Source organism: Lissotriton vulgaris, chromosome 7 (genome assembly GCF_964263255.1).
Source record: "Lissotriton vulgaris chromosome 7, aLisVul1.2, whole genome shotgun sequence".
Taxonomy (NCBI): domain Eukaryota; kingdom Metazoa; phylum Chordata; class Amphibia; order Caudata; family Salamandridae; genus Lissotriton; species Lissotriton vulgaris.
The window spans coordinates 1,739,018,690-1,739,042,624 of NC_141695.1; the positions used below are offsets into that span (position 1 = coordinate 1,739,018,690).

Sequence of the window (23,935 nt, forward strand, 5' to 3'; positions counted from 1 at the left end):
GAAAGGTACGGAAAGGGGTGCCCAATGTTCCGCCTCTAGGGGTATGAACCATGATCGCTACACCAGCACATGTCTTTGCATTTTATTATTTTCCTGGGATTTAGTGTGAATAGCCTAGGCATGGTCAAACAACCTTGCCCCTTGTTGTTCTCTTTGGTCAGACACTAGCACCTAGACATATTAGGAGAATGCAGCTGCTGTTTGGTATACGCATATCTTGTCATATAACTAGGGACTGGGTTCTGGAAAACAGACACAGAGCGAAGGTCCTGAGACAAGAGTGCTGCATCAGCTGAGATGTAGAACATCCATCTATGTATGCTAAGGTATGGAGTTTGCCACTAAGCCCAGAGATCTAAAATGTATAACCACCTAGCTTTAGCAGTGGGATAGGGTTTAGGCAGATCTGTCAGATAGAATGACAGGGCTTTCTATTGTATATGGGTTATTAAGCATGCTGATGACGTTATTGACATGCAAGAAATGTGCAAAAATTAGAAACCGAACGCATCTTACAAGTACTAGTGAGAGAACGAAAGAGTGTGTCCCTGTTACCGCAATTCCTGAGAGGGCCGAGAGTGTTATGTTTTCGGGTTGCCAATCGCTTATCTCTCTGGAAAGGTTAGGAGGGCAATAGCGGCACTATGGCATGTCGTACTCGGGCTCATAGATACTAATGTGGTGTGGTGACTCAGTCCCCTACATACTGATGTTCTATGGTCCCAAGCATCGTCCTGTTCTGATTAGAATCCTTGCGACACCAGTCTTCCTTCCCCAACCAGACTGGGTGGCGAAAAGATCACTTCATACTCTAGTTGTCAAGTATGCCTCACCATAGAAAGAACAAAACCTTTGGCAAAGCAGACCTACTGTTTGTAGCCTTTGAAAAACCCTTCAAGAGTCAACCAATATCTAAGGCAGGAATTGCTAGATGAATGGTCAAGTTTATCCAAACTTCCTATCAAATTGCTGAGAGAACACTGCTTATCACTCCCAGGGCACATTCTATTCAGAAGACTACTGCAAGCATGGCCTTCTTAGGAAACATTCCCCTAGATGACATATCCAAGGCACTGCTTGGTCACCTCCACACCCACACACATTTACTAAATACTAGTGTGTGTGGATGCTCTAGCCAGGCAACAGGCTATGGTTAGCCACACGGTCTTAAGTACCTTATTTAGGACACCTGCATCATCCACATGCAAGCCACTGCTTATGGAAGGGGTTTGCTTTACAGTCCATGTGTATCTACAGCAATGCATGGTATGAATGAAAAATGTTACTCTTCAAGCATCTATTCATAGCGTGCAGTGCTGTAAATTCACGTACGTCCACCCTCCTCCCCAGATGTGTGACTCTGAACACTAATCTCTTTCTGCGGGTTATTATCCTTTGCATGCAATACACATGTGCATCATATTATGTTTACTCACCACTCCCTACTACTCACCTGTTCAGCAGAAAGCAACGGAGTTGATGTCCATGAATATTTCCAAAAAACAGAAGTCAATATACAGCATGAGTCGAAAGATTTCTTCAAAGAAAAACAACCTGCAAAAGTCTGAGCCCAAGACTAGATTGCAGGAGTATGCAAAGCATGTGACTCCACAGCACTACACACTAGTAACAGATGCTTATGGAGTAAGTAACATTTTCCTTCACCCTCTGAATCCACTCTCATCTTTCCCTACAGGCCATGGGCATAAAGATGATAACCAACGCTAACATACGGCAGCCAGTGAAATGTCCTGAACACCCTATGTACATGCATCGACACGTCGGACTTGCGGGACCTCCAGGAGGGGCAGGAGGTGTAGGACTTGGTCTGGCTGACCGTGGTCCTATGGTATACGGTAAGTATCCACTATCTCCTCTCTCCTATCACTGTATTCACTGCTCGCTGCTCCATCCCTTTCTGCTTCATACGATAAACCTCTTTTAGGTTACACCTGCAGACAGCTTTACCTGTCTGGCAGGAGGTATTGTCACCACACAAGACATAACACACACATACATACATATACAATAAAATAGAATATGCAGAGAAGGTATATTTGAACATCTGCTTGTTCCCAGTGGCGACTGTGATTTAGCTGGCTTTTCCAAACAGATCAGAAGGTGGTCCATTAGCACTGGTATGATACCAGGACATTTTGTGAATGGAACATCTGAAAAGCACTTTTTTCCATTTGTACACAGATACCCACAAAAAATCAAAAAGTCCTGCCACCACACCAACACACACACATTCATGAACACCCCCTCGAACCGAGCCGAAGCCTCACCCCACTGCTGTGGTCTTGTGCTGACCTTGCTCGTTGCCTCCACCTGTTACATCTCTTCTTGTTTCTCAATCCAGAGGAGGCCTTCTAGCGGTTGCTCTTGCATACATGTTTGAGATCCAGGGTAAGCAGACCTGTCTTTTCTGTAGCTTGCAACCTGTGCAAGCCTTGGTCTGTGAGTGTCGATTCCCTGCTCTACAATCAGCAGGGACAATGCCACCCAAAATAGGCATGTTGTGACCACGAGGGCAATGTGCCCACGGTCCATCTGACGAATAGATGGGGTGACCAGATGTCTAGCATCTTCCTGGATGGTCCCTGGTTTTTCAGGATCTGTCCCACCAGTTTTTATTCAGATAAATAAATGTCTTTATTTTGAAAAGAGGTGGCACAGGTGGATGTAAATAATGTCACAGTGCTCCACACCTGTCTTTCCTGTTCTCACACCTCGCACAGAGAGTAATTGCTTCACAGTCTCCTTTGACGTGCTGCTTTATCTCATTCCTGAAGCAAGGCAGGATTTTAATAAAAATCTATCCTATTACAAAGGTGCCTTCAGCAATGTCCAAACCTTCCTCTGAGCTTTGAGTGGCTTTTTTAGTAATAGCGTTATTTGGAAGTGTTGTGACAAACTAGCACATTATTAATTCTATGTGAACTTTTAAATATGTGTCTATAAAGTTATCTATGTTCTATGTTTTTTCATTACTTCTGGCATTAGGTAAGCCGTTTTGATTTTTGTAAAATGATATATGTATAAAATTCTTATCGGGGCATTTCAGTCAGTCCTCTTTATCTTTTAGTCTGTAATTGTGTCATTCACAATTCTCTACCACCCACTACAGCATATTGACTGTCTTCACTGTGAGTGATGGCATTCTGTCCTTTAACAAGAAAAACATCCACACACTAAGGGCCCGATGAGGATGTCAGGCGGAGAGCCTCCCAGCCGGAGGTTCTCCGCCCAACATCCTGGGTTTCCCTCTATCCTGGGTTTCCCCCCGAACGCTGTATTTATTGAACCCGTCGGAACAGAAGTGGAATAGTAATCCCAATAATGACAGCGGAGCCAGGCTCGGCTCCGCCATCAGGATTATGATGTCGATTTCCGACAGCCAATCCAGGTCGACCTTTCCAACATGGTTTGGCAGTCAAAAACGGACTTTGGGGCCCTCTGGCAGGGCACCTCCCCCCCCCCCCCACTAGCCCTCTGCATTATGGCATAGGGGGCACCAGTGGCGCCCCTCCAACATCAGTGCACTGTGTGGCAGGCAGGTATGTTTCAAAACCTCCATTTCTCAATGTGAGCTTGTGCTGCAGGCCTTTTCGGCCCACCGCACAAGCCTTCATTGAGAAATGGAGGTTTGCGACCCCCCCCCCCCCCCCCTATGGGCAGTCGCATCAAAATACTACGGTTGGTTTCTCTCTGCAACGATGTTTCGTCTGCCTGACATCGTACTAAGGCCAAAAGTAGTTCACCTTAAGTGACAGGGACTATTCTGGCAATGTGTTATTTTTTAAACCAAAATGTAGTTTTGATTTTGGCAGATGTTGCTTTTATCTTCCTTGAGCAGGGCCTAAAAACTTCCTAGCAAAGCCAAAAATCTGGCAGCCAACCCCAGACCTATTGGCTTGTTTCTATACATGGTCACCCTCAGAATAAAGCTCAACAGAACATTTTTAATATCTTCTGTGCCAGTGTGAGGAAACATGAACTACTAATTGGAGATCCCTTGCAGCATCACATTTAGTTCCACCCACTCTTAATTATGTGGTGCTGCCCATGAACAAATTTCCTGTGTCTCTTGTTGCAAGCTTCTTTCAATAGATGATGAGAGGCGAGGATGTGGCCTCAAGACTAGAGCGATCAACCTCGAAGCTGGGGAATGGGATTCGAGTCTCGGCAGGGACGCTCAACATACTGTGGTTCTGGGAAAATCGCGAATTCTCTCTGTCTAACAAAATGAATGTGTTCATCTGTAACGCAACTGGTGCTCATGTAAAGTGCTCTGATACCTTAGGGTTGAGTTCAATATATATATATATATATATATATATATATATATATATATATATATATATATATATATATAATAATAACTCGAAAAAAAGTGGAAACCATCATGGCAACACCTGCAAAGACTGGCATGTGCATGCTCAGAGTGCAGTGTAGAAAATATACGAGGCACCCATTTACCAGATGTTTCCAAGTCCCTGGGATGCCAGATTTCCATTCCTTGCCTTTGCTTTTACATATCCTAATCCGTTTTGTTGGGGCGATTGAAATTAACCAAGACTACAACTCCCAGAATGCACTGATATGTAAAAGCAAAGTCCATAAATAGAAAACTGCCATCCTGCTGAAATGGAGCCATCTAGTCACCCTAGGAACCTCAGTAAAAACACCTCAGTAAAAACACCTCTGCAAAAATAGCAGCATGTATGCAGCATGTTAGGAGAAACTTCTTACGATAGCCTACGATAGCCTAGGTGTTCATGGTTATTATGAGGCTTTCCAAATATAAATTGGCACTAAACATTTCTACAGGAAACAAGACTCGCAGTAGCGTTATTGTGTTATTGTCAGGACTTCCTCAACTAAAAGCCACTGCACTGTCAGCCCCAGGGAATGCACTCTAAATTACTTTGTACGTGTCTGTAATCAGTTTTTGCACGCTACTTTCATCAGCAATTGGTTTCGGTCTATGCTGCGTGACTTCTTGCTTTACCTCGGCTGTCTTTTAAAATCTGACTATCCATGTGCCTAAAATGAGGGTGCAACAGCGGCTGATATGAACTAGATGCCCCCTGGGTTTGCTACGTCCATTTGCCCATCATCAGTTGGAGGCACATTTCTTTACAGGACATACACCTATACCACACCCTCAGCTTCTCCACTAACAGTTGTGACTGTTACCCCCACCCAACTGTTCCATGATGAATGCATCAGTGTTGTTCTTTCAATATCCTGCATTTTAGGTCTGGGGTTAGGTAAAACCTTCTGATTTTTAAAAAATTATACACACAAAATGCTGACGTGTACACCTGTCAGCCTGCCCTCTTCACCCCTTGGTCTGTTTTGCTCATGGGTCTCATTTCAGCATGGGGAATGGCATTCAGCCATTGCACAAGGAATTCATTCAAACTCAAAGTAGTTCCCTCAAGTTCCAGAGACTGTTCTGGCAATGTTGGCTTTTTGAGAACAAAAATATATATTTGTAGCATGTGCTGACTGCAGATAACCTTACCATTCACACTACTGGCATCTAGCATTGGGCCCGGACTTTACAATTATTTTTTTTTAAAGAATTCTTTGTTGCCGACATGACTTTAAGACTCCTCCTCTTCAAGTAAATGCAAATTGCTTAACAGCTCCATTGTTAGATTTTTTTTCTGCCATCGGGCTCACCGTACAGCACTGGAGCTCTGTGCAACTTCGTCATCCTCAAGATTTGGAAACAATGGAACAAAATTGAACAACAACTCCATCGGTAATCGATGATGTATCTGGTGACATTCTTCAAAACTCCACAGAGGTGGATGACTTGACAATACCTCTTCCTCCATGCCACGAGAATACTCGACTTCAGGTAATGGATGGGAAAAAAGACAGGCTCTTTCAAAAGTGCCAACAGTATGGGGCGAAGCATGACATTTACAACCTTTGGCTGTAGCCAGAGCATAACTAAGAAGATTGTAGAGTCTGCAATCTGTCCAAGAACAAGAAAATGCTTCGCTCTCAATGTGATCAATGCTTATGTCACAACAAAGAAGGTGGCGAGGCAGAATTCTCTGCGGAAGAATCACTCCTATACACAAGCAGCAAAGAAAGGATCAACCCTCATCACAACTTCTAGAGCTCCATGAAGATCCCACAACTAGAAGATCTGGTCGTCAGACCCACCCACACATCTCAGTTACCTCAAATGTCCATTCAAAACCGCCTTGGTTCTCCACAGCCTTCGGGTGAAGATCGACACCAATAGCCCAATGGAGCCGAGACAGGATGATGGTGTTGAACTCAATTGGCTCAGGGCATGCAGGGAAAAACTGAAGGACATTCAGTGCTCAAAGCCAAAGCAACATTCTGTGCTGACAATGCCATTGATGCCCTCATAGCTTTTGATGCCAAGTATACTATTGGCGCCACTTACCTCTTCAGTGCTGGCAAATTCATCAGAGTCTACTACACATATAACGTTGAGTATGCAATCCTCATCGAGGCATAAAAAGACATCGGAGTCAGTCATCAATGACAATGGCTTCAGTGCCACAGGAGCACACAAAAAAGGATTTGCTACATCGGAAGGTTCAAGTCCCATGTAACGTTGAGGTTGAAGGCAATGTCTTTGAAAATCTCCAAGGACTTAAGAACAAGAAAAGACTTTTGGAGGCTGAAAATTACCAAAATAAATGAAGCCACAAAAGGTCACTGCAGGATATTGCTCAAAACCAGCCTCCTCCACATAAAAAGACAAAGCAACTAGCCCTAAGCCACTTGACACCTCAGGTGACATTGATACTGGCAGCCCTGCACAGTACACTCAGGACGATGACTATCAGGGAGTGCCCCCCAGATAGTCCAGAACCATGGGAAGCCTATGACATTGTTCTACCAGACCCTGACATAGAGCAGACAACAGCCAAGGCATCACCACCAGACAACACTACTCTTTTCATAGTGCGCTACCATGCCCAGCCGACTATCACAAAGTTCATATACACACCATGGAGGAGCAAGGAGTCTTTTTAGTTGAAACACTCCCCAAGACTGGGTGTTCAGTGCAGTATTTGCTCATGATGGGGTGAATTCTTAAAGTCTCCACAGAAATATTTAAAGACCCAGTTAACTGAAGGTCATTAACACCTTGTATTTAGCGAAAATACAAACTTTCACCTAATGAACCGCTCTTTATTTAGGGACATCCTACAACAGATTCCCTATTCACAACAGCTAGCAAAATGGAAGCTTCCCAGAGTACGGGTGACACCTCCTCCAGAGAAGGACAGTAGTGGATAGATGCAGCATGCAAACGAGTGGCGGGAGGACTTGCCAATCGTTGGCGCATAACCAAATTCAGTTGGCCTCCTCATGTTATAACTGAGCAACATCGGATGACATTGAGGAACTGTTACAATATCTCCTGGATCAGTACAAAGAGGTGAGAAATTATGGTTGGAGGGCAAACTAAGTTCCAACGCAACTATTTGCTGCTCCTCGCCCCTGTATGAGGAATTCACTCCATCATTCTACACAGGAATGCTAGGCTATGCCTATCGGGCTTTAAATCTGAGATTCAGCAGCACCTCTTAAAAGTCCCTTTTGATGGAGAACAGCTTTTTGGCCCAGAGGTGGATACCCAAATGGAAAAAATAAAAAAGATACACTGAAACTGTGATATTCATGGGGGGCCACAGTCCACAACACCTAGACAGCAGCCCTTTCACGGGTTTCAGTGTGGGTGTGCAGCCAAAAACCCCTCCACTGACACACAGTACTGTCAAAAACAGAAGGCATACCACCAGCAAACCGCTAGGGGGTACTATAGAGGTAGATTCAAATGGGGTAGTCAAAGAGGGAAAGGCTAAGGTTACACCGGAAAGGAAGCCTCCACCTCGAAACAATGACTCACCACAGCTTTCCCTGATCAGGCAACACCTTTTGGGGGAAGCATACAGCAGTACCATCACCTCTGGCCTGAAATAACAACCAACCAGTGGGTGCTGTCCATTGTTCGGCATGGGTACTACCTATAACTTTCTTCACATCCTCCAAACACACCACCATACAGACAGACACTCAACCCTCAGCACCTCCACCTTTTTAAAGAGGAGGTAAAATCTCTGCTATTGAAAGACTACATAGAGCTTGTTCCAAAAGAACACTTCGGAAGAGGCGTGTATTCCATATACTTTTTGATACCCAAGAAGGACGGCACATTGACACCAATTTTGGATCTCCCCCCTCATAATCAATACATGTTATTGGAACACTTCCATTTGGTAAGGGCGCTTACTTTCACATCCCCATTCATCCAGCACATCGTCCATACATCAGCTTTATGGTGAGTGGACATTATCAGTTCAAGGTGCTGCCCTTCGGGTAATGACAGAACCATCTTTAGCAAATCCCTGGCAGTTGTAGCAGCACATTTGAGAAGACACAACATTCATGTCTTACCATAACTGGCTGATTGGCTGATAAAGAGTTCAAGCAGACATAAATGCCTACAAGATATACAGACTACCATCCGTTTGTTACACAAATTGGGTTTCACAGTCAATGCAACAAAATTCCACTTAAAGTGTCTTCAGATACAAATATGTCTGGGAGTGACTCTAAACTCTCTTACAGCCAAAGCATATCCCATAGACCAGAGGGTTTTCAATCTCCAGAACCTACTAGCTCTTTTTAAGCCACATCGTTGTCTGTCAGTCAGAGTAGTGATGCACCTCTTGGGTATGATGGCATCCTGTATAGCGACTGTCCTGCACGCCAGGCTCCACATGCAGCCCCTACAAGAGTGTCTAGTATCTGAATGGTCACAGGCGAGGGGCAGTTTAGAGGATCTAGTGTGGATTCCACCCACGGTCCACCAGTCTCTGAAAAGGTGAAGCACAGCCAATCTACTCATGGGCATATCTTTTTTGACCCAATACCACAAGCGACAATTACCACAGATGCATCACTCTTAGGATGGGGAGAGCATATGGAGGATATCAGTCAATGGTACATGGAACGATTAGCAACAAACTCTACAAATTTGCATACTAGAACTTGTAGCCATCCAGTAAGCGTCAAAAAGCCTTTGTTACCCTTGTAACTCAGAAAGCTGTTCGCCGATCAGACATGACTGCAACGTATTACATAAAAAAGCTGTGGGGCACTCATTCAATACAGTTGTCTCGCTTGGTGCAGGAGACTTGGCATTGGTCTCTTTGCCCTCACATTCAACTCCTTGCAGAATATCTTCCGGAAGTGGACAATTCAGAGGCAGACCTGCTTAGCAGAATGCAGCAACAAGTCCACAATTGGGAACGCCACCCCAAGTCCTCCAATGCTACCTCCACTATTGGGCGACACCAGACGTTTTTGCTATATGCCTCACGAGAAGCTTTCTAACGCACCAGACTTTCTCACTCGCACAGGACCAAAGCCAGTCCTTGCAACCCCTAACAACTGAACCTCACGATTTGCCTCCTGAATTCATATAATTTAGATACTTGCATCTGCCTCCACAGTGTATGGACATTCTTAAAGAGGTACAGCATCCAACAACTAGAGCCTGCTATGCTGCTAAATGGAAACTATTTGTCCATTACTGTATGGCTCAACATATAGACCCCTGTGCACCCATGTTACAACAAAAAGTATGCTATCTGCTACACCTACAAATATCAAAAGCTAGCATACACTTCCATGCAACTGCACCTTGAAATTGCAGCATACCTGGAAAATAAAAAACACAGGTCTCTTTTTCGAGTATCGGTCATTAAAGCTTCCATGGAATGCCTTAAAATAATGATCCCTCCCTGAGCACTCCCAGCATAGAATATTAATATGGCACTTACAAGACTTATGTCCACGCCTTGTGAATCTTTGCATTCCTGCCCTCTACAGATCCTGTCATGGAAGGTTACTTTCTTGGTAGTTATCACATCATTGACAAGGGTTAGCAAATTACATGGATTCACAATAGAAGGACCGTACTTTCAGGTTTTCCAAGACAAGGTGTGACTACGGATGAACCCAAAGCTTCTTCCAAAAGTCGTACCTCCTTTTCACTTAAATAAGAGGCTAGACCTCCTTGTGTTTTGTTTAGGTTTTGCCTAGAGCAGAGCATGCACACCTCTAGAAGAGGGCTCTTGGAATCACTTCAGACTTCCAAGCGCCTTCTCCGTGTGGATGTGCCTCCTCCCACACATTCTATTGGCCTTTGTGTGTGGCTTTCAATAATTGAAAGCACGCAAATGGGCTAAGACGGGAGCATGTCCCATCTTTCCTCAAAACTTTACCTCCCCTGGCCTAGGGGTCTCGGGAGCGAGCAGCGGCGCGCATTGCCAATCCCATTGCCATCCTTGATTATTATCTTGTCTTTCGCGGCTGCGCTTGTTTTTGTATTGTACTGACATTTGCACTCTGGTTTAAAGAGACTCTACCTCTTCTGGGGGGGCTCTAGGCTGATACTTCCTACCAGGCCCACCTTCCAGGCCCGTCTACGCATCCCAAGGGACCAAGTACAGGCTGTACAAGTGCTTGGAGGCGGGCACTGGGAGGGAGGCACTGTTAAGGGTAGGGCGGATAGGTCATGGCAGGCACTCTGTCTCTCTGCACCTTCTCCTAATTAACGTCCTTCTGAGCACAGCCCTGGACCCTGCTTGATGCTCCTGTCTAGTTCCTCACCTGCTCCTCGGAGCTCAAAGCGCCCTACCTTGTGTTCAGGACTTCTTTGGTATGATCAAAGAAAGAGCTGTGTTATTCCAGATAATTACTCCAGTGCCCCCTGAGACTCACCTCCAGCTCTGCTTATCGCGCTCCATGTGCTTTGAGGCACATTCAAGTCTCCCAAGAGGAGGTGCAGCCAAAGTTTTAAAGACGCGCCTGGATGGTTTAAACTCCTTTAATCATAAACCTCTGTCGGCTCGTTGGCACTCGCCCTATTGAAGTGCTTTGGTTTCAGTGCAGCCCCGCACACCCCAGGAGAGAACCTCTCACCTGTGAGGCTCCAGCAAGTAGATGAGCCTGGGGGTTGGGGGGCATCAAGACCCCCTCTGTGTTACAAGAACCGGAGATCTGGGGTCTGCAAGAAACACCCGAGGTGGGGCAACATGGAAATCTTTGAAAGGATGTTCTTGAATATATTTCATCTAATTGTTACACAAATTTCTTTGAAAGTAACACATGAAACAAATGGGCACACTGGTTTCTCATCTCTCTGTTTCTTCCACCTCCCTCTTTGTGAGCTGTCTCCATGGCCCGTTTTTGCTCTTTCCTCCGTGCCTCGCCAAACCCCTGCTCAATTGGTTTCATGTTTTACCCCACTCATATCTTTTGTTAGCAGTTTTATGTACCGCAAACCCAAAGGTATCAAAGCACTTTTACATGAGCGTCAGTTACATTATTTTTTTAAGGCATTAGCAGATTCATTAATTTTGCCAAGAATCATTAGGTGTTCGTCCGACGCTGGTACTAGACACAGAACAGGCTTACAGACAAGGGCGGAGGCTGAAAGATCCGAGAGATAAACTGTTTGTTTTTAAAAGATAAAGGGTTGGATGGACTGGAGTTAATGAGGAATCGTTGCAGGGAGTGGGGGGGGGGGGGGGGGGGTAGTTAAGAGCCCAGAGCTTTAAGAAGTTCCCAGGAAGTCCACAATTATAAATCAGTTTCCCTAGTGACACGTGCGCCAGTAGCCAGTACTCCAAAATGTTATTTTAAAAAAAAGCAAGGTTAATGCAACAATATATTACAAACTGAATCTGAATTAATTTAGCACACGGACCCGGAGACTGTGTAGAGCCATGCCCATCTCGCCTCCCTGCTTCACTAATTGTCAAGGAGCACCATAGCCAAGGTGAACAATTGCCCAAAGCCTAGAGGGAGCAAGATTTAAACTTGTCCAGAAAAAAGGACAGCTAACAGCTTGGTACTCCAATAGGTTCAACAGTAAAATCCTCAAACAATTATATATGATGTAATGGTGCAAATGAATATCTACCCATAACTTTTAAACACGCTGCTCAGCAGCCACACTGCCCTAAACCATAGCTTAAAGACCTGGGCAAAGCCAATAGCTCTGGCTAAACACTTATAAGGTCCCAAAGGCGAGGCCTATTGGCTATTCCAATGCTTGTTCTAAACTGGAAACCGTTGCAGAAGGAGGCCCACACACACTTGATGTCAAAAGAGCATTGCTGTATTACATTGATAGGACTAAAACCTTTAGGGAAACACAGCAGTTATTTGTTCCTTTCTCAAACACTAGAAAATTAAAACACAATTTCAAAAGCAGAAATTGCACAATGGATAGTACAATGAATCCAGATATGTTACATTAAACCCAAATGTACAATACCATCGATCCAGGGTGATTCTTTATCGTTTCTAGGTACCATCCCTTTAGCTGGAATTTGTAAGACATCTACTTGAACTAATCCACATACATTTAAAAAAGAATCAGTTTGGATGTCCAAGCAGGAAAACAAGCTCTGGTTGATCAACCAGTGTTAAAAACTTTGGGGCCAATTATGATGTCGGTGGGGCCGGCAATAACGTGCCGTCGGTACCACTGACCTCTCTTTTAAGTTTAAAATGAAAGTTTATCAAAATAATTTGCAATGATAACATTTAAATGAACAAAACAAATCATTGAGCCTATAATCATAAATTTTGAAAAAAGATATACAATATAACACCAGGAGAAAGATTTAAACGATAATAATAATATAAGAAATCTGTGAAATGCAATGAATTTAGAGGAGTAAAACATAGCATAATAAAATAGGACAAAATTTCTTAACTAAACCGCATCATGGAGGTTTAGGAACTTCTTCAATATGGGGATTATGTAAACATGATTGGGAGCCATAAGAGATCTCTTTTAATACCTAACAAAACAGGGTGGACGTATGCCCTTTCAAGTCTATGGTGATAACATACACCATACCACCATGCTTGAAAGGACACTAGTGAAGAATCCTTCCAAGATTTGGTAATTTGTTGGAAAGCTACTGCTAAAAGTAAATACATTATATAAAAATTACTAGAGTGAGATGACCAATAATCAGAAGAACTACCCTGAAAAATATCAATACAATTAAAAGGAGAGTGTGAATCAAAAATTGAATTATTCTGTTTCCAAACTTTTAGCCAAAAATAGATAAGAAGACATTTAAATAACATGTTTAAGATCTGCAAATGGATGAGCACAGGACCAACATTTAGGGGATAGTGTAGGATCTCATTTATGGAGTCTAACCGGTGTAATAACTAATCTGTTATATGTACGAAATCCTGTTTGAGTTGTGTTAGCCATCCTGGAAGACTTTCTTATTTTAGACCAAATCGTATCCCAAAGAGAAGTGGGAAAAATAGATTGAAAATCTATTTCCCAACGAAGTTCAACTGCAGTTTTATCTCTAGCCACTGGAATTAGTTATATGTTTAGATATTTGAGACGCAGAAGGTAATGTATCTAATAACTTGCAAGTAGGAGAAGAAGAAAATGAAGATACTTGGTCAGAAGAGAGATTGTGATAAGCCATTTGTATTGCTGAGATAAGTGAACTATATTTATTGTTATACAAGGTCGAAAATGAAAAAAGAATTTGAGCTTCTGAAAAGGGAAGACTGAAACCAACATGATACAACTGAGAAACCCGTTTCAGGCCCTTAGAAATCCAATCTTTCCAAAATATAACTCTATTATTGACCTTAATCCAAACATTGTACCAAACAGAAGAAGCTAAAAATGTCTCTCTAGGTGACTTGAATGACATAAAAATGGGAGAAAGAATCCTACATGTATTCTTGAAAGTTGGGGGAGAAGAAAGCAGGCTTAGATGAAAAAGATAAACATTCATTAAAAAGGAAAAGGGACTGAAATAAGATTTCTCCAGGCCCATAAAGTTATAGGGACGACATTGTTATCTTGTCATAAAAAGGCTGAATGTTTAAGACAGAATGCCGAAACTTAATGAAGTCTGGAACATTAACACCTCCCAAATATTTTATTTTTTTAAGTTTACACAAAGACATCCTAGATTTTCTCTCACTCCATAAAAATTTGGACAAAATTGAGTAGATTTTTTAAAAATAATGTTGGGGAATATTAACGGGCATATTAGAAATATAAAATAATATAATGCGAAAAAGCATCATATTGATGGAATCAAGACGACCCCACCAGGATAAAAAATAAGGGATTCCAGCGAGATGTGAGATCAAGTAAGATTGTAGATAAGGAATTCAAATTCAAAGTGATAGAGTTTTTAACAGAATCGTAGCACAATAAGCCAAGATAGCGTGGAAACATAAATATTTAAGGAAAGAATTTCACATTTATCTGCATTCAACTTGTACCTTGAGACCTTTGCAAAGTTATTTACTTCCAATAAAAAGGCAGGTAAAGACGCTTGTGGAAGAGACATAAATAACAGGATATCATCGGCATAAACTGAAAGTTTAAGTTGAGAATTTCCATAAGAAAAGCCAGTAATTTTGGGATAAGAACTAATCTTTATTAAAAATGGTTCCAAGGCAAGAATAAGTAATAAGGGGAGAAGAGGGCATCCATGCCGTACACCTCTGCGCAAGGGAAAATAAGGAGACACAAGATCATTAGCAAAAATAGAAGATTTGGAAAAAGAGTAAAGTAATGACACATATTGAATGAATTTGGGACCAAACCCGAACCAGGAGAGGGTAGCAAAAATAGAGGACCAAATAACCCTTTCAAACGCCTTTTCTGCGTCCAAAGAAATCGCTGCTAGGGAGGATTTAGATTTACTAAAAATGTTAAAAATTAAGCCTATGTTATCGGAAAGGAGTATACCTTTAATAAACCCATATTGTTCTCTTCCAATTAAATGTGGAAGAAAATTCTCCAGGCGTAGAGCTAACATTTTTGCTAAGATCTTGTAATCTAAATTAATTAGAGAAATTGGGCGATAATTCTTACATAATTAATGATCTTTTCCATCCTTAGGAAGTAGGCAACTCAATGCTTCCTGAAAAGTACCACGGATGCTTTAGTTGAAATAAAATAAAGAAAGAGTTGATGGAATTTAGGTTCAAGTAAAGAAGAGTAAAATGTGTGTAAAATTCAATAGTAAAACCGTTAGGCCGTAGAGCTTTGCCTTGTTTAATGGAACGAATAGTAGTAGAAATGTCCTGAATCTGAATATCTTGTTCTAATAGAAAAAAATCTATTCTGCAAGAATATCTTCACTTTTGTATACAGTTTGATTAGAAGGTGTCAGAATAGAGTCAATAACAGTACTTTCTTTCTTAATTTTAAGATTATTCGCAAGAAGTTTCCCTGATTTATTCTGACCACCATAGTATTTTGCTCTAGCCTTGAGGATGAAAGAATTCTCATTATCTGTAGAGATTCGATTAAATTCAAATTTGGTCTTTAAAAGATCATTCAAGGTATTCGTAGATTAGGATTTATAGTAAGAATATTCTCGTTTTTTATCTGAGGTGAGAAATTTTAACTTATTAGTGGCTGATTTTTGTTTATGAGAAACAAATGTAATAATAAAGTCCCTAGAGGCGGCTCTAAAAGTGTCCCAAACAATTTGAGGTGTAATCCCTGGGGTTTCATTTTTCGTAAAGAAAGTATGAGCAAATTTTCAAAGGCACGTGTGAATTGTGAGTCCTACAGAAGAGCGTTATTAAACCTCCACCCCTGGGTTCCCTGAAGAGGAGGAAGGAATTCTAAATCTAAAGTGGCTGGTGCATGGTTAGAAATCAATATAGATCCTTTATCAGAATGAATAACTCTCTGAGCAAGATTATTGGAAATAAAAATATAATCCAATCTAGATTGAGAAAAATGGGCAGGAGAAAAGAAAGTTTATTCTTGGAGCGTGGGATTACATAATCTCCAAGCATCGACTAGAGATCTTTGGAAAAGGGTTGATGTGAATTGAGAGTGCATGTGTGAAGGTATTTTTGTAATATGGTTTTTGATCCTATCCTAGACAGTCACCACCCACGATCAAATAATCATCAGTATAGGTCATCAACTTAGATAGTACTCCTGGTCAAAAAGGTTTATCTGGTGCATAAAGATTAACGATAGTTACCGGAATCTTATCAACAAGTAAAGATACAGAAACCCATCTGCCATCACAATCCACATCCTAAGTAAGCATTTGTATATTGAGAAGCTTGTGACATAAAATAACCACCCTACTACGCTTTCCAGACCCTGGAGAGGCAAAGACCTGACCAACCCATTGACACTTTAGCTTAGTAATTTCTTTATCAACTATGTATTTCCTGCAACAAAGCAATGTCTCCCTTAAAAGAAAGATGATATGAAACTCTATGACGCTTTATAGGGGAGCCTAAACCTTTAACATTCCATGAATTGATTCTTAAACTCATTTATCACGCAACATTAACTTATGAACAGTAACATATATGATAATAACTGTAACCTGTACACTATCAGAACAATAAAAAAAGTAGAATAAGAAATAACTTTGAAACAATGAAGGTATGATGCAGAGAATTGAAAATGGAAAAGGAAATAGAAATAAAGGATAAGGTGTAGAAAAAAGATGAGGAATAGAAAGATATATACAACTAGTTGTGAAAAACATTAGGTAGAGACAAAGATATAAGAAAAGGATACAGATAGTTGATAAAGACCATTGAAAGAAAAGAGAAAGCAAAGAAGAAGAAAGGGAGAGAAAAAACACAAGAAACAGGACCATATAAACAGAAAAGTTTTAAAACCATGTATGAAACACAAAAAATTACATACCAAGAAACACACAGAAAGACCAGGAGTAGTGGAGCCACAAGGAGGGTTGGTACATCAACCAGAACTCCACTGACTGGTACGGGAGGAAGACAAAATACCATCAGACGGACGGGTAGTCACATGAATGAATATGAGCAAGTTGAATCTTATGAAAAAAAGAAATAAAGTAAGTTATAGAGAAAGTAACAAATACATCATACAAACAATCAACCAGAAAAATTTAGCAGAATATAAAAAGACATATCAATATTAAACAGTAGATCTTGAAACATCCAAGTCCTCCTTAAAGAGACACGGATGAATAAGACCAAATCTGGCGTTGATATTGCGTAGTGCCGGTTTCATGTCCTAAAATTGCTTCCTTCTATCTGCTGTTGCCTTGGCACAATCTTGTGAGAAGAAGAGGTTGGAACCTTGCCAAGAAACTTTACCTTTGGCTTTAGCAGCTGGTAAAACTCTCAGCAAATATGTACATTCCAAAAAGTACAATATCACTCCTCGCGGTTTAGTTAATGAATTTGTCGAATGTGAGATATGACCCAAACGGTGAGCACATTGAAAGTTCAAAGGTTGGGAGTTTGGGATATCTAAAAGTCTTGGAAGAAAAGATTGAAAAAAGGAGAGCGGATTCGTACCTTCAAGTCCCTCTATCAAGCCGTAAATGCATAGGTTATTGCGACTGTTGTGATTTTCAAGGTTTTCAACTTGCTTCTGCGGACTTGAAATCTGCGACTGCATTGAAGGAACTTATACCACAGTAGAATGGAATGAGTCTACTTTACTCTCCAATTGAACCACTCTGCTCTCCACATGAGTCCATTTCTCGTCTAATTGTTGAAGACGTAAATTAGTCTTCTCCATAGAAGACTTAAGAGCTCAAATTTCCTCCAGAATTAACTCCATTGAAATAGGGGGAGGAGACACTGTTGGTGAGGGAGGATCTTGTTTGACCCTCTTCACAGATGATTGTGTCGCCGTGCCCAGTAGTTTCGATAAACTTGTAGAAGTAGGTCTTGAAACATTAGAGACAGGTGGGTTTAATGAGGTCTGGTCTGACTCAGCCATACTTTCTTAAAGAACACTGAAAGGATTGTAATCCACCACCGAAGTAGGAGACATTACCTTGGAACGTTTAGCAGATTTTATTCTCCCCATATATAAAGGTCACAAAATAGTAGAAACGATAAATTTGAGAAGTCTTGCCATATATTTGATATGCATACAAAAGCATGCAAAGAAGTCAAAAATAGCAGAGGAAAATAAAAACGCCTCAAAAAGCATTCAGGAGGAGTAGCATAAATGTATTCAACAAAACTAGCCTTAAGAAGCATGAAGAAAAGGCAATAAATTCAGGTTTTCGTGTCGTTTCATGTCGGTGAAAAAACCAAGCTGCCTCATTCTGTGAGGAAAATCGCAGCTCGCGGCAAAACAAAATGGCGACTGCAAATCTCAATACACTCCCAGGAGCATATCAAATGTAAATTAAGAAAGCCACTTACTGGGGAAACCTCACCAGGTGGATAAAAATGTGTCAACATCATCAATGAAGCAGCGGTTGTCTTCCAAGCCGTTCGCCACAATGAAAAATGCTGAAATTAGGAAGAAACTTCTGCTCTGTCGTGGAGCTCACAGGAGAGCGCCCAAGCCACTCCCCCCCCCCCCTCTGACATCTCTAACCTCGGTCAGTCCACCACATAAGGATGCGGTCAGTCCGACAGCATTGGCCCAGAGACCGAACAATAGCTTCCAAGTGGCTCAAAGAGCCTGTTGTGTGGTCGGTCCAATCGCATTCCCCACGATAGAGGCGATGCCTTCTAAGGCGCTGCCGTGGGGATTACAATCCACCTTTTCCGCCAGCCATTTCACGTCGGTTTTTCAGATTTGAAAAAGCTGGTGGAAAGGCTTTTTTGGGGCCCCTAGCAGGGCCCCTGTCTCCTGTGGCCCTCCTCTACGAGCCCTGGGGGATGTTTTTGGTGCCCCCTAAACATCCCTGCATCGTTCAGTGCCTGCCACAGGGTGCAGGGATGTTTGAAAACATACCTCTTTGCATTGGGACTTGTGCTGCGGCCCTTTTACGGGCCGCAGCTCAAGCCTCAATACAAATATGCATGTTTCTGACCACCTTCATTGCAGTCGGATCCTAACTTGTTGGATGGGACCACCGACTACCTGTTGGTCTGTTCTGTTCTGCAACGATGGCAGTTGGACGCTCGTCCGACCGCCATCCTAATCGGCCCCTTTATTCCAGACAGCTGCACCAACTGATACGTGAGAGGCAGAGACTGATGTATGATGATACAACGCAAACATTTACAACAAATGCCTTTACAACGCAGTTTTTACATTGCAACCTCCATAACAACGCATGTTTTTACATCACATGCCAGCACACTGCAATTTTAGAAACTACATTTACAATGCATTCCATTACAACGCATACCATTACAACACATTACTTTTAGGGCAACAGTAGGGTAAGTGTTGGATAGTGTAGGGGTAAAAATTACTAATCCCACTCCAGTGAGTGCAACAGTAGGGTAAGAGTTGCATAGTGTAGGGGTAAAAATTACTACTCCCACTCCATTGAGTGCAAAAGTAGGGTAAGTGTTGGATAGTGTAGGGGTAAAAATTACTACTCCCCATTACTTGCCTTGTATTGAGTTGTAATGACATGCATTGTAGTGGCATGCGTTGTAGTGACATGCGTTGTAGGGACATGAGATGTAATGGCTGCATTGTCATGGCGTGCGATATAAAGGATACTGCATTGTAATGCCTGCGTTGTAAAGGTAGTGCGATGTAATGACTGCGTTGTAAAGGTTGTTTCCCGCAGAGGCAGGCAGTGATAGTGAAAGAGAATGAGTGGATGAGAAGCATTTTCTACACTCAATAATAATTTTTTCCCCAAATTTCACACCAAACATGTTGTCAAATCCTCACTATTTGACTGATAAAACATGCCAAAGAGACTGTATCAGGAATGTGCAGCGAGAGAGGTTTATTGCATGCTCTAGACCTCCTGCCTGGATCTCACTCACGTCTATCAGGTGGTTCATTGAGGCGAAATATCACTGTCCTCTGCTCAGTTACAAAAGTTGTCTTGATTTTCTCTTAGCATCCATGCCAGACAGCGCAGTTCCGCAGGCCAATGTCCTACCAGAATCTCAACCGAAGGTGGAAGAGCAGGTCCGGAAGCATTTCCCGGAGACCTGGATCTGGGACCTGACAGCAGTTGGGTATGTTGTCTTTACTTTAGTAGAATCTGTTCATGATATTTTATGTTCTTGATTCGCAGTGGATGGCCTGTCCTTTAAGTTGGAATCAATTATTGCTTCATTGTCCACTATCCAGTCTATGTGCTACGCTGTGTTTAAAGTATTGTGGCACATAAACATCAGAAAAAATATTGTGATGCAAAAATATCTTGGTATAGAATATTGTTATCAAGAACATTTTTATTTTTGCTAGATAGTATTGTTTTTAAGAATATTGTTGTTTGAAATATCGTTTTCAGCAACATAGTTGTAAAAATATGTGTTTGTTACTATATTAGTTTTAGATTTTAGTATTTTTTGGCATAATTGTTATTAAATGTATAAAATGTACAACTGAGGGCTAACGTTTTAGCTCATGTTTTTTCTTTCCTGTTTTGTATTGATATAATGGATGTCAACAGCTTAGATGTAATACTGACTCATATTGACTCTACTGAGAATCTCGGCTGTATCGGACTATATATGGTTGTTGGTACAATAAAATTTGTTTTGAATTTTTTTTCATAAAATGTAGTTTGTAATTTTACGTGGTTTCGTTTTTTTATATTATTAGTTATTTATAATGTTGCAGTGAGTTGTTGATCTTGTAGGGGGATAGGGTGGGAAGGTATTTAAATTAGAAATATTTTTATTAATGGTAATTTGTTTTGTATTGAGTACATTTTTTATTGAATTATTGTGTAAATTGCTTAATTGTATTTTTGGATCTGAAATTGTAATTTAAATTTTATTTGAGATTTATTATTAGCAATAGTAACTTAAGCTTTAGTAGCTAGCAGTTCCAGCATAAGGAAATGGAGTAGGGCTGGCCAATTATTTTGCCATCGGAAGGGCAAACCTACCTTTTCCAGCACATATTTCCGTTTAGCGTACAGTGGAAAAAAAGCGTGAGTAGCCTGGTGGTACCCGTATCGATCTACAAACTGATGCAAGATTACTTACCTGCTCATCCCGTCATGAACAGAACATGACGGCTGATGGCATGAGCGTGCAGGCACAAGGGGCTCCTGAAGCCAAGGTTCTCACCAAGACCTATTTTGATTTAGGGTCAGTGGGATCAGTATAGAAAATTCAGTAGATCAGATGACAAGAAAGCTGCATTCACTACATCCACCTTCCACTGCTTTGATGCATAAGTATATAATTTCCTTTCATAAGTCTACTTATACTCATCTCCTAAGGTAAGTATGCGTGGGGTTAAGAATAGGTAATATATACTTACCTCAGGATGTAGTGATAGGAGATAGCCTAGAAGTGATATTATTGAATGTCAAATCCGTTAATATCTAAAGAGCAACATACAACTGTTTAGCCTGAACATGAATGTTTTTCCTGTGTTACTGAGAAAAGAATCTGCCTTTTTTTCTAGTTCTTTTGAGAAGTCCATGTTGGCATTTTTTAGTCACAATCCACTGTGTTGGCATAATGAAAAACATTTATTGGAAAATCAGATGGATCTAGTAGACCATTTCACTACACCAAAGCTGTTTGCTGATGCTGTGCGGCCTCAGCAAATTTGAAAAAGAGACGCAAAGGTGTCACTGCTGTTGCTGGTTGCGTGACTCTGTAACACGCCCATGCATTAAGACCTATGCTTGTGCATGCATTGCATTACAAATGATGTGCACACGTATCAATGGGACACAGTCATTTTCTTTGTTTTTGGCGACCAATGTTAGATTGCGGACACCCTTTAGGTCAGTAAATTGAAAAAACGTAGGTGCGTAAGAGTGCTTTTTTGTAGCATAGTTAACAGCAGCAAATGGCAGCTGACAGTCGCTTTAATAGCATGCTAGTTGGAGGAGTAGAAGTAAAGTAGCAAGAAGTGGTGGTGTGACAGTAAAAATATAGTCTGGTGGGCCATTGAATGGAAAAGCGGCACACGAGAGAGACAGCAACATGGAGAGTGGGTGACCGGGATTGGCAAAAGAGAAGCACATGAGCGAGAAAAAAGTACAGGAGGGAGAGAGCAAAACCTAACAAGGTGGCAGGGTCTTTTTTGGCACAGAGAGAAGCACACAAAGGAAAGCACTAGCAAACATATCACTCTCATGGATGGATTTAAGAAAAATAAAAAAGTTCCCTATAAGTGAGCAGTGATGGGATACAAGACAGCCAGTCAAAAGGATGGTGAAGAGGCTGTCCTCTGGAAGAGGGAGAAGAGAAGAGGAAGGAAAGCTTTCGAATAAGTAGCAAGCAAACGAGAGCAACAAAGTCACCAATGGAAATAGTGAGCAGTCTGTAAGCCCATTGTAAATTCTTGTTACATCCCACAGAAAGTCGTTCATAACCAGACAGCTAACAGCTAGACCTGAAAAGGAGTATTGGGGCATGCTCAATTATTGGCAAAAACGTTCGCCCAACACTAGAGCTCCAGTTCTCCTGCAGTCTGTGGACTTTCCTGAACAGTGTGGTTACAGGACTTTTCAGAATCTTCAATAGTCAGCGTCCAGCTCCATAATTAGAGGGCAAGAGTTCCCCCCGTCTCCCCCCACATACCAGCGCAATTTCTGCCCTCCATTTGACTCGCCCAAGCCAGCGCTAGTGGTATACTGGGAGTGTCGCCATGCATGAAGGACCTTCTCTGGGTTTCTTCCCCGTGTTGCCCTGGACAATCAAGCAGCTGGGCAAACTCTCTGGGGCCCAGGAGCAGCAACCTGTATGAGAGGCCTGTGGCGTGGACTTCCACAGACGCCAATCGCAGTCAGCAGGAAGACCGACCCAGGGGATTCACCTTGTTCGGCAGCGGGCTCACTGGCGGTCCTCTCTGATTTTTCCATTCTGCTGCCCTGGGCTGTAGAGCAGCTCAGCGGACATTCGGGGGCCCACATGTAGCCCAGGGGATTCGCTTTATTCTGCAACAGACTCGCCATGAGTCATACAGCACTAGGAGTGGTAGTTCACACCTGCTGACCCCCTCCCCTTCCTGAGCGGCAGTCCTGCTTGGGCACGCTCCTCCTGATAACATTACTGTCAATACAGGTGAGTCTGGCCAGACTGGCCACAGGGATAGGATCAATGGTGTTGTGTGGCCCTCCCAGGCCTTCGACCTCTCCAGCACCTTTGTACTCCTTACTAAACACGTCCATGCTGAGCAGCTTCCTCCTATTCTTGTGGGGCCAGGGCATTGTGGAGCTCAGGCTCTCTCACGACCTGAAGCGTATAGATGCTGTAATTTTGGGCCTACTTTCATCCCCCCTGGATGAATCACCAATTGGTGGGGATCTTCTCCATTGTTTGCCACTAATAACAGTTCTACTATCAGTAGTGTGTGCAACATACTAATTCACCCTGACAGGACTTTCTGACATTTGAGGACCATTCCCGAATGCATAAGCCTGGCACATCGTGGACTCAATATATTATATTTATAACAACTCTCTACAGTAGTCCTTGTGTCTCCCACAGCACTTACTACCATTCGACATGGGCCGCACCAAATCTACAAGCTCATCTTCCCATCCAGGCCAGGGGGCGTCTCAAGTTAACCTTTCTGATAGCTCCTAAACCCAAATGCTGGTGGGTTGCATCTCACCCACAGCATTTGATCCTCCTCCTGACAAACTGGACATTATCCTCCAAGAAATCCGTGACTCCAGAGCAGCCATTAAACACCGCATTGGTAGACTGGCGACGGACTTAGGCCTGCTAAGAAATGAGCACTGTAGGTTATCAGATAAGGTTAAGTTGGCTGAAACATCCTCAACTACGCTAGCCCCCGAACAAACATCACAGTGTACCACTATAGATGTCTTCTGTCAATAACTTACCGTCCTGCAGGACATAGTGGAGGATGCCTAAGGCCAGACATGCCTTAATAATGTACGCATCATTGGAATGCCGGAGGCGGTGGAATGGTCCATCGCCCCGTTGTTTA

The 23,935-nt window shown here is 42.2% G+C and overlaps 1 protein-coding gene across 1 annotated transcript in view; it reads left to right on the top strand.

The window, feature by feature from the left end:
- Positions 1–23,935, top strand: part of LOC147706530 (alpha-2-macroglobulin-like protein 1) — a 316,256-nt gene that overhangs the window by 158,240 nt on the left and 134,081 nt on the right. Inside the window, exons 17-18 of the mRNA XM_086932996.1 lie at positions 1,697–1,856; positions 19,899–20,019. Of these exons, the coding sequence (XP_086789122.1) occupies positions 1,697–1,856; positions 19,899–20,019 (281 nt within the window). The remainder of the gene's footprint in view (positions 1–1,696; positions 1,857–19,898; positions 20,020–23,935) is intronic.